The sequence below is a fragment of the Rhinolophus hipposideros genome (genome assembly GCF_964194185.1).
Source record: "Rhinolophus hipposideros genome assembly, chromosome: 4".
Lineage (NCBI taxonomy): Eukaryota > Metazoa > Chordata > Mammalia > Chiroptera > Rhinolophidae > Rhinolophus > Rhinolophus hipposideros.
The window spans coordinates 80690393-80703211 of NC_138050.1; the positions used below are offsets into that span (position 1 = coordinate 80690393).

The window sequence follows — 12819 nt, forward strand, 5'->3', positions numbered from 1 at the left end:
AGAAATATGAAAAAATTCTTTCTTCACTTTAAAATCTAAATCAGAAGGCTTCTAAGTAAGATTGACATGTTTACACCAATAAAAGGAAGCCATCACAAGGTTTATATATTACTCCTGGTAACTGTGTTCCCCCAAGGCAGTATTATAAAGCAATAATCAAATAATACAGGATTACTTTACTGACCACCAAAAATAATTTACCATAATCATAATCAACTTTAATAAACTAGTACTTTTTAACTACTATGAAAAAATGAAAAAGTCCAGAATTATATAAACTCATGCTAACCCAAAGTTAATTGATAATCTATATATCCAAATCTATAATCTCAGATGTCTTCTAAGTGGCAGTTCAAGTTTAATCCATAAGCCAGGTAAAGAATTTAGTTTGCTTGCAATTATATAAAACATAACTTTTACTTTGAAAGACATAATAACAATCTTTTGAATCCATATATATATATATATATATATATATATATATATATATATATATATATATATATATGGAGTGATGGACTTGGTCTAACAGATATTTTTAAAGACAAATATGAGCAAAAATTAACCAAACAAACCAAAACAAAAGGTTACTTTGAAATGATTTTTTTTCTTAAAACCATATGCGGTTCTCTTAATCACTATTTTCTATTCACTAACACAACACTCCTCTTGCTCAACATTCCTTCCAAATGTATTAGGAATCCACATCCACAGTCAATTTCCCTTGCAACTGCCCACCTTCATTTGTCTTTTACTTTTCCCTGTTCTCTGACATCTCAAATATTAGGGCTATTCTTTAGAACTCTGAAGTTCTTGACACTCATTTAAAGAATGTAAGCCCCAAAAAGCTCTTAGTCTCCATCAGCCATATTGATCATTCTTGCTAAAGAATACCTAAACTAAATAAGATTTCAGTAGCTCTGCCTTTCTTTTCTGATGTTCTTACTTCAAACCAATTTAAAAATCGTTTTGTGTTGATTTTGGCATGCTGTAAAAGAGGACCATTCTTTGAAGCTTATATGACGCTTACCCTTGAAACGTCTTTCCTTCTACTGCTAGCTAACCAGTCAAATCGAGTTTTTCACACAACTCTTTGCTTCCCACTGAAATGATCAGATTTTTTTTTTTTAAATTCATTTTTGATGTTGTTTGGTCTATTACTAAGTCTCTCATCCTGAATGCCAGTATTACTTTTATGGTCTCTGGTTATGGATCATATTTATCGTTTCTCTGGCCTTTCCTACATCTACTTTCTTGAAGTCAACAGAATATGCTTGTAAGTCTCAGCACTCTCTTTATTTCCACTTCTACTAGTTATTCTTTATTATTAAAAATTCAGAAGAAATGAAGTTTCCAGCAATCAGACACTTGAAATCCCCATACACTATTATATCTTATCTCTATGTAGATTTTATAGATGGAATTAGCAAAGCATGTATCTTCCAAAGTGCTCTGTAGGTCTGTTATGTACTCCTATAACAATGATTTCTTTTCATTTCAGTTTGATTCCTACTCAAATCACTCTACGATAGTAGACAGCCTTCAGGGGTACACATTTCTATAAATATTATGCTCTTTCCTTTCCTTGTGCCCTTTAATAGAGCCATTTCTTTTTAATAAAGTGTATGATTCTGTATGATTCTGCTGCCATATTCCAAACATAAAATCCATTTAAATTTTGTGGACCACATTTATAGTCACAATGTCAGTCCTTTCAGAACTCTTCTGCCTTTATATAAGGTAAGGAAAATGAAAGTGGTATGTTAATATTGAAAAGGACTTCATTTTTGTTTCATTATTTGGCCTTTTTTCTTTTTAACCCAAGAAGGTCATATGGAGGACAAAAAGGACTCACAAGTACTATATACCAGTTATGAAAGAATCATAAGAAGTTCCCTCTCTGAATGAGGCAATTAAAATTAGGAGGATCTCTTCAAGATAGTCCGAGAAATAGTCTACCTATAATTAAACTTTTAAAAAAGTAAGTGCAGGTGTAGGCCAAATTACTAAGTAATTAATCATGGGTACTTTGACATATGCCCTAGGAAGTTGTTGCCCAAAAGTGCAGACTTCTGTAAAGTCTTTTAAAAAAACAGATGTAATATAAAAGACTGAAAACTAATGATACTCATTACTGAATACAAAAACTAGTCATGGAAATTACACTGTTTTAAAACTAGTTTCAGGATCAAGATGGTTTATCCAGATGTTGATGATAACCAACTCAATAATTTAGTAAAGACTGAAGTGACTTACAGGAGTTTCCTATCGTGATTTTTATTTTCCTGCTTTGCAAAGGTGGGATGTAAACATTCTTGAATTGTAAGTTGCTTGAACACCAAAAATAATTTATTTTCTCTACTAAAATGTCTTAAATGGAGAGCTTTCATTTTGTCCATTCAATGTCATACGGCAATTGATTAATTTAAATAAACACAATAAATATTAATGATTGGTTCTGTTTATCATAAGTACAGACGGGAATTTCCCATTTCTTTCCCCAGAATAAATTTTAAAAGTTCTTACCTAATTCATAGAGATGCCCATCTACGTGAACTAATGCAATAAAATGAAGATCTACTTTTTCATCTATACTTGGTGCCTAGGAGGGAAAAATACGTATTATATATGTTAGTAGTCAAACTAATCAAGTACATGTAAACACATACAGATACTGTTTCCCCGAAAATAAGACCTAACCAGAAAATAAACCCTAGCATGATTTTTCAGGATGACACCCCCTGAACATAAGCCCTAATGACTCTTTTGGAGCAAACCTTAATACAAGACCCGGTCTTATTTTCGGGGAAACACGGTAATATCAAATGACATGAGAGAGTAGTTATCCAAAATAATTGAAAGCTTAACCTTTGATATTGTAGACAAAGAATGAATATGTTTACATTTATAACAACATGCTTACCCATCAAAAAGAAAAATGTCTGACTAAAAGCATATCTTTCTTAATCTCAACAACCTAAAAATCTCAAGTTTGTTCACCTTCAAAGCCCCAATGCTTAGCACAATGCCTGGTATACAGCAGATGCACAATGCATACTTGCTGAGTTGAAATGAATGCAGGAAGTGATTTCTCTAATATTTGAAATTTGATACAAAAGTTTTTTAAAAATTTAATACCATAGACAATTTTAAAAAAACTCTTTTCAAGTTAATTTTAAGACACCAAGAAAGTTCTCCCCTTAATGGCTTGACCTTGATAATCTCATTTTTCGAACAATGCAATATAAATAGTGTTAGAATTTTAAAAAGTATCTTCATTCATCCTAGATTCATAAAGTTTAAAAATGAATAGGTGCAGGAAAATAATCCAGAAGATTAAAGGATAAGAGCAAATTAAAGTATAATTAACTGTAGCTTATGATTTTTTTCTCTTGCTTGCTTAGTGAACTATTTAAAATTAAAAGTATACCTAGGTGGTTTGGTCTGTCTGTCTTTCTTTTTTTTCTTTTTTTGGCTTACCAAATTCAATTTGCGTGAGCAATATCTACTACATTTGTTAGACATTCAAGTAACACATGCAAAGTAAACACATGATTCACTGCTAGTGTCTATAACATGCACTGACTCCCGTTAACACTAGTATGTGTTGGCTATACATCACATCTAAATGGTTTGAAGTGAAATACAATCACTGTAAATTCAAGTACAAATTTTAGAGGTAGAAGTTTTACAGAGGCATAAATCAAATTGTTTCTCATATTACTTAACATCCTGTAACACAATAGTATCTTAACTCTAAAATGTATACATTTCTCACCCTCCAGTAATTATATAATTTTTTATATAATTGCTGTCTTTGCAATATGAAGTTTTTCAGATGCAGAAATTAAAAGGTACAGAAGAACCATTATTATCTTGGATTTACAATGTGGTTCTAAAACATCTAGAGACAGAATGACTCATTGCATTATTCTTCAGAAATTATTTCCCTCAAGTTTATGAATGAGAGAACCACAACAAAAATTGATGTGGCAAACTAGGGCTTCCTAACTTCAACCTAGAACTAAAGAATTCTGCAGTTGGTAGGAATCCATGTTAACTGGTTTTACTGTTGCTCCAATACTAGACTCCTCTCTACCACGGCCCCATCTTGTGGTAGTTAGTCCCCAACAACAGTGAACTGCCTCTAGGTTTTGAGGCAGGGCATTCCATCTTTGGGCAGTGTTGTTCAAGTTATCCCTCATACTGAGGCTAAAACAATGTTTCCCCATGTTTTCCATCATCTTATAAAAAGTCTAATCGCTCTTAAGTATGGTATTTCTGCAAATACTTAAAAAATGGTGATAATGAGTCCCTTACTTTCCTGGTCTGAGAATCAAATATATTAGTGATCACTCAATCCAATACCCTAATTTTACCAATGAGCAGCAGAGAATCCAGTTTTTCAAGTCTAAACCTAGGCAATTCTACAAACTAAACCCAATTCTATTTTAAAAAATACTAGAAAGAATTATTTATCCAACTAGGAAAGAATCTCATTTTACTTATTTTAAGACATAATTAACCAATAAGATATCAAGTATTTTAAGTCTTTTGGCTGTTGTGATTTCAAAAATTACTTTACCACCATATCTTCTTAGGAATAATGTATTTTACAGCTTCTGTATGTCATTAAATAGAAGCTATAATGTCATTAAAGCTTCTATTTGTCAGTAAATACAACCATGCTAAAGTAATATGACTGGAGTCAGAGATCTGAATGTGTATCCAATCCCTGTGAACATTGGGTTTCTTACCTGTTTTGCGGTTTAAATAAAATGAATGAAAGTACATCGTAAACTGTTACGTGCTATCTAAATATTATGTATTATTACAATATTAAAGCTATCACAAATGTAAGAAATCACTACATCTAATGACTCAAAATTGTGAGTCATTGTACCTTTTATCCAAAAGTGCATATTAAAGAATACAACACTCTTGAAGAGGACACGAAAGGCCTTCAAATTATTATAAAAGGCAAATAAAGCTCAAAAGTTCTAAGACTCCCACAAAACATCAGTACCTGTTATGAGCCTTTTCCTTTGGTCAACTTTAATTAGCATGAAAGTCTAATATCTGCAATTATCCAATTGCTTAAAAATTATTCCACCCCAAAACAAGAATAAATAAAAAGCAAATTCCAATAAGTTTTCTGTTTAAAAAGTGACCAATAAATAAACAAAAGGCAAAAACAAGACGCTATAGATTGGATCATTTTTACCTACACTTACATATATTATTTTTCACAAAGTTCCATAATTTAGAATATTAAGCTCAAAGAACTAAAAATTTAACAAATTAATCACATAAAAATTAATTAAATACTAAATAGAAATGTCAAATTATAAAAAATATACTTTAAATTGAAATTATAATTATATGGCACTCAATATATATACCAGGCACTATTCTAAGTACGTTATAAGTATTTACCAATTAATCATCATATAGGCCGTACACGGTAATATATACTCATTTTACTCTCAAGAAATCTGAGGCACAGAAGTGTTAAGTAACATGCTGTATGTCACACAGCTAGAAAGTGATGTAATTTGGTTTCAAATCCAGGCAGTGTCATTCTAGAATCCATGTGGTTAACCACTAGACTATGAAAATATTTATGAAGCTATAAAGCAATGGAATTAGTATGGAGAAAAGATCAACAATATATAAAAACACATAAAACAGGAAAAAAACAATTTTTATGACATGTTCATTTATATTTAGAATAATTTTAAGTACAAAGGAATTTATTCACATTTATAATAAATTGTGCCCAAGTCAGAATTTACAAAATTAGGGTTTTACTATGATCATCTAACGCACCTTATATCTCCTACTTTGCCAAGTAGTATATGGCACGGCAGGGAAGCAACAAATATCAAATGAAAAATGAATAAAAATGACAAATGCACATTGTGACCCAATGAGGATAATGAAATAGAGAGACATCAGTTTGTTGATACTCAGCACAAATGAAAGGCTGTTTGGATGACCATACTGATATTTGTAAAAGCAGATGTTTAAGAAACATCTGTATCTGTATCTGTAAAAGCAGATGTTTAAGAAAGTGTCAAGACACCACTTCATAACTTGAGTACAGTGCTAGAGGAGTAAATATGGGGGAGAAAAGAATGTTTGACACCAACTTCTTTTTTTTTAAAGCATTAAATATATGTGTAATCAGACTGCCTCTGGCTTCGAAAGTTATGATGATTTCTAAAGTGTTAAATTTCTTATAAATGTATGGCATACACCAAAACTTTCAGATATAGCATTTCTAGGTAGGCTCTACTAAACCAGTCATTACCACTAACAATTTAAAACATCAGAGAGATAAGATCAGTAGGTGCCGAATCCTGCAGTTTACTTCAATTCTGAGAATTGGTAGAATTCTATCATCAACTTCAACATTTACGATAATTAGCAAGATTACAAGAACAAATGTATTTTTTAATAGTTTGCTAATATTATCAACCAAAGAAGGAGAAATCATAAAATTAGTGGGGAGCCTACATCAATTCAAAGGAGAAAATCTTCACCTCCTACTTGAAAAGATGATTAGAAACTGAATAGGCAGGGAAGATGGGATCAAGATTAAACCAAGTACCTGAGCCACCTCAAGGAATAAAATAGCTTAGATGAAACACCCTACACCATGGAGGATTAGATTAAGGATAGAGTAAGTAAAGCACCCCAGAGCATGACAAGAGACTAAAGTCATGTTCAGAAACATGAAATAAATAAATAAATAGATGGCAAAGAACACAGAAGGTACACAGCATTTGTTGACCTGAGTCAACTAAATGAAATTGGAAAGATGAAGGTAAGAGAATACATATTCACTTTAACAACTGAAAGGAACTTAAACATTAGCATGAATGTTGATCAGTACCCATCAAAAGGCAGGCACCCGTATGCTGGCGGGATATGGAGTGGAAAGATGGATGTTCACCAAGACACAGTTGAAAGTCAAGCTAGACTGCAAAGCACAGAGGTATGTTTGCAATCTTATTGGGGGAGAAAAAGCTAATGGTTGAGTGAACCAAGAGGAAAGCACTTTGAAGATGGAAGAAGTTTAAGGGAATAAAAAGGACTGTCCTTGTCACTGGAAGAAGAGATGGAAGATTGACTACACTTACAACAGAATGGAGACCCAAAGATGGTAGGCGTAAGAAGGGTCGCCAGCGACGAAGACGGAGAGATGGACTGGTAGCCTTTGCAGGGTCTACATGGTTACGTTTGACCCAGGGCAGGGATGCATGGTGACACAATGATGAGGCCTTCGTTCTGCAGTGGCTAGAATGAGGCTGTGATGAGGATGGCGAGGAGGACTACATAATTAAAAAAGAGAACATTTCACTTAGACCACGTTACTGGGCCATCATTTATTCTTAAAAGCAACGTATGGTCATGCTTGTATTTACATGGTCTACTACTTTTAATCAACCATAATCTAGAAAAAGATGGTGAATGAATTTTGGTTAAAAGTGGGGAAAGTGGAAATGTATAACTGAGGCTACATGCCATAGCTTCTGTAAGTGCACATCTGAAATATTTACAAATCCTCATTTGCACAGCACAGACTCATGGAACTGATTATTTACAAGCCACTAAAATGGACTTACTACATCAAATTATTTTTAAAAAAGGAATGTACACACATAAAACATGTAACACATACAAAACACACTAAGAATTATGTGTAGAAGAAAACTGTATGGTGATAGCACTGATAAAAATAATTTCTTTGAGAGAATAAGCTCTAAGGGAAAAACAAAAATACTTCACAAAATAAAGAAAAATGAAATAAACCTCTCTGAAGCTGATGACCTGTATAAACTATCCTTTCATTTAGGCTGACAAGTTAAATGGAAACGATCATGTCCTATGAGCCATTTTTTAGTAAACAACAGTATTAATTAAAATATGTATAAATCACTATGTGCCAGGCACTCTTTTTTAAATATCAATTTTTAAGTATTTTTAAGTATCAATTTATTTCATCTCCCAGTAACCCATAAGATAGGTACTATAACTATTTCCATTTTTACAAGTAAGAAATCAGAGCACATAGAGGTTAAGTAACAGAACTAAGGCTCACTGCCAGCACATGGCAGGGCTGGGATTAAAACACAGGAATTCTTGGTCTAGAATCCAACAATATCAATCACTATGGTATACAGCCCAAGTGGCTAAGAGAAAGACTTTAATAGTAATTTACTAGATCAGATTCTAACGAGGAGAGGAGTAATCCTCTTAAAATTATATATTTTGAGTGTCACCTTTTCGTACACTATTGTATCACAAAAACCAAATCTGACCCATAAGCTTTCCATTAAATAAACATGCTTACAGTAATTATTTATGGTAATCCAAATGATAATTTTATAATTGTCACCTCCAATAAATAACACCAGTATATGAAATAAAAAAAATTAATTTAAAGCAGTATGACAAAATTATAACTACTTATAACCACAGTGAGAAGAAGCAATAAGAATTGCAATATAAGCCCTTGCTTAGTGATAATGGATTTCATTAACCAAGACCTAGTCTCTAGGAAAATAAAAGGGTTTTCTCTGAATGATTTCTAAGACTCATTCAACCCTGAAAATTTTATGATCCTACTTAGTACTTTTGACTATGTAAATAACACAGTAATCTAAAACAAAGCTATCATTGTGATGAGTTTAAAAAACATGTTTGTGAATACTTCACGTGATCATAATATCAGTCAGTCAATCAGAAATACATAAATGAATCCTATACTTGACTATATGGAAACAAAGGTGTATATAATAAAGTGTCTGCTCTCACAGACACAGTATAATCAGAAGTTTGTCATGTTCAATCTGATTACATTTAAATAAGAGAGAGAGGGAAGGAAAGAATGGGGAAGAGGAAAAAGGATATAGATGAAAAAGAGAAAGAAATAAAGAAAAAGAGGAATAGAGAGAGGTGACCAATTAGTAATGGAGAAAATAAAAATTTTCTAAGAATCTGGGGAGGGACACATTACTAAGTCAGAAGTAGAATTAAAGGTGTACACTGAAAAAATGTGTAAGGTTTGGGCAGGTGAAATGGGAAAGTTATTTCAGCAAAGATTCAGTGTAAGAAAAAGAACAAAAATAGCAACAAATAGGACATGTTCAAAGGACTAGACTACCAGGTCTGGGATTTGATTTTACCCTTTCAATCTAAAAAGTTAGCCTGTTACTTTATGGGTGATGGCAGAAGACAGGAGACTCTGAGTCAGAGAAACAGGACATTACTCACAGCACAGAAAGAAGCATCGTCATCAGTATGTTTGTGTAAATTCACATGAGGGCAGCGCAGAGGGCCCAGGTGGATGGCTACACTGAGTGGGCTGCATTGCAGGAGAGGAACATTGAGTTTGGGGGAAACCAATATTTTATAGCAAGCAGTAAGCAAAAATACTCTGTTCTAGAAGCAGACATTACCTCATCCACCGCTATTGCTTACTGTGAGAAAAGTAATTTCCAGTTTGAAGTATGATGGCCCTCTTCTTTTGCCATTTTTGAAGAACCTTCTTTAAAACTTTAAAAAGCTTTCAAATTTACAAAGAGTTACAAAAACAACAATACAGGAAACACCTCGATTTGCCTATGACATTTTACCCTAACTTCCTTCATCATCTTGCTTAAACTCTTCTCTCTCTTCCTTGCTCTGTACATACCTTTTTTTTCCTGAAGCATTAGAGGGTAAGTTATGTATACCATGGCCCTTTACTCCTAAATACTTTATTATTTCCAAAGATTAAGAGAATTCTATTACATGACAGTAGTGATCACCTTCAAATTTTATACAGTTATATAATACTTTAGTCTAATCTTCCATCCATATTTTAATTTTGTCAGTTGATCTATTCATGTCCTTTGTATCATTTTTCCTCAGGATTTAATCTAGAAAACAGGTACTGAATTTACTTGTCATGTCTCTTTAGTATTCTTTAACCCAGAATATTTCCAACAGTCTTTGTCTTTTATGACATTAACATATAGCTCCCTTCATCTATTTTCTAATAAAGGTTTCTAAATTAAAAAAATCATGTTCTCTGTGAATACAAACATTTTTACTTCTTTCTTTCTAACACATATGGCTTTTATTTCTTTTTTTTCCTTACTGAGTTCGCTAGAACTTCTAGCACTATAATGAATTTCATTGATTTTCACTTTCATATTTATTATTTCTTTCTTTTGCTTACTTTGGACTTATTTTATTTTTTGCTACCTTAAGGTAAAAACTTAATTGATTTGAAGCCTTTTTTCTTTTCTACTATAAGCATTTAATACTATAGATATTTCTCTAACCCCTGATTTTTCTTTTCTACTGTAAGCATTTAATGTTATATATTTTTCTCTAATCTCTGCTTTAGCAGCAACCTAAATTTATTTTATTTTATTTTTTAAAATTTTTCAATCAACTCAAAATGTTTTCTATTTTCCTTTGTGACTTCCTTTGATCCATGAGCTATTTAGAAGTGCGTTGTTTAATTTCTAAATATTTGGGGATTTTCCAAATAGTTTTTTTTATTGATTTCTAATTTGATTCCGTTATTACCTTCAAATAACCTTATAACCGTATAACCTTATAAGTAGGAAACAGTCTTTGTATGATTTAAACATGTTTTAAATTTGTTAAGGTTTATTTCCTGATTCTGAATATGGTCTTATCCCAGTGAATGTCCTATGTGCACTTGAAAAGAATAATCAGCTGTTATTGAATGGAGTTTTCCATAAATGTTAATAGGGCCAAATTGTTTTATAATATTATTCAGGTCTTCTATGTTCTTACTAATTTTCTGGGTCTATTTGTTCTACCAGTTACTAAGATGAGTGTTGAAATCTCTGTAATTATGGACTTGTCTATTTCTCCCTTCAGTGTTATCAGTCTTTGCCTCACATTTAGAAGTGCTGTTTTTAACTGTATACACAAACTTTATATTATATGCATGTTATATCTTCTTGGTGAATTGACCTACTTATCATTAGGCAATGTCCTTCTTTATCAAAAGTTATATACCTTGTTCTGAAGTCTACTTCATTGAATGTTAATATTCCAGCTTTTTTTTTTTTTTTTTTTTGGTATTTTCATTGTACGTCTTTTCCCATTCTTTCAATTTTAATCTTTCCATGTCTTTATATTTAAAGTGACTTTCTTCTAGACAGCACATAATTGAGTCTTGCAGCTTACCAATATGATAATCTTTCTTTCAATATGTGTGTTTACATTTAGACCATTTATATTTTATTAATTTCATTTAATTATTAATATGGCTGTATTAAAATCTATCATCTTGCCAGTTCTCTATTTTTTCTACCTATTCTTTGTTCCTTTTCCGACTTTTTTGGATTATTTTTGTAATTCCATTTCATCTGTACCACTGTCTTACTGTTTATACTTCTTTTTACCTTTTTTGAGCAAATTGCCCTAGGATTTACAATATATACCTTTAGTCAGTGTACCTTCAAATATTATTATACCACTTCATATGTAGTATAAGAATGTTACAGCAGTATTATCGCAATTTCTTCCTCCCATCCCTTGTGCTACGGTATTGTCATACATTTTACTTTTACATATGCTATAAATTTATAGTACATGGTTACTATTTTTTATTTAGCCAGTCAATTATTTCTAGAACAAATTTAAGAAGAATACAATTTATTTTACATTTACCTTCAATTGTTCCATTTCCAGTGCTCTCCATTCTTTGTATAGATCCAAGATGTAGTGCAGGTAAGCTGGTAATGAATTCTTTCAGGATTTGTTTGTGTCAAAGTCTTTATTTCTTCTTTATTTTTAAAAGATACTTTTGCTCCGTGGAATTCTTTTCAGCACTTTAAAAATGCCATTTCATTGTTCTGGCTTGTGTAACTTCTGCTGAGAAATCTGCTATAATTTTTCTTTTTGGAGGGTAGGGGTATTAATATTACCTAGTGTTCTCTGAGATTCTTGAAGATATCTTTTTTTTTTTTTTTTTTTTGGAAAATAGTTGGACAGAGTGCTTCATACATTTTTTTTCGGTCACATGCCCACTCCTCATTCCCACCTCTCTCTTTTCCTTCTGGGATTCTACTTTCATGTATTAAATCATTTGCAATTACCGCACAGCTCTTGGATACTCTGGGATTTTTGTTGTTAGTTTTTTCTCCCCCGTGATTTTTAATTTTTATGACTCAGTTTACATAAATTTCTAATAATTTATCTTCACATTTACTGATTCTTTCCTTAATTTTGTTGAGTCTATTGGAGAACCCATTAAAAGCATTTTTCATTTCTGGTACTTTGTTTTTTTATTTTTGTTTTGTTTTTTGGTACTTTGTTTTTAATTACTAGCATTTCTGTTTGATTCTCTCTCTACTGTGTTTCCCCGAAAATAAGACCTAGCCGAACCATCAGCTCTAATGTGTCTTTTGGAGCAAAAATTGATATAAGACCTGGTCTTATTTTAATATAAGATGGGGTAATACATAATATAATGTAATGCAATGCAATGTAATACTGGGTCTTAGATTAATTTTTCCTCGAAAAGACGCATTAGAGCCGATGGTCCGGCTAAGTCTTATTTTTGGGGAAACACGGTATGTTGATATTCCCCACCTATTGGTACATGCTGTCCACGTTTTCTACTTGAGCCTTTAACATATTAATCATACTTATTTTAAATTGCATCTGACAGTTCCAACATCTGGATCATATCTGAGTCAGACTCTGTTGATCGCTTTGTTTCATGATAGTGTGTTATTATTCTTGTTTCCTTCTTTGTCTTGTACTATTTGGTTAAAAGCC

At 32.0% G+C, this 12819-nt stretch overlaps 1 protein-coding gene across 2 annotated transcripts in view; it reads right to left on the reverse strand.

The window, feature by feature from the left end:
• Positions 1-12819, reverse strand: part of UCHL3 (ubiquitin C-terminal hydrolase L3) — a 47135-nt gene that overhangs the window by 1818 nt on the left and 32498 nt on the right. For both annotated transcript variants that reach the window (XM_081046105.1, XM_081046106.1), the window contains one exon: positions 2527-2602. In XM_081046105.1, the coding sequence (XP_080902231.1) occupies positions 2527-2602 (76 nt within the window). The remainder of the gene's footprint in view (positions 1-2526; positions 2603-12819) is intronic.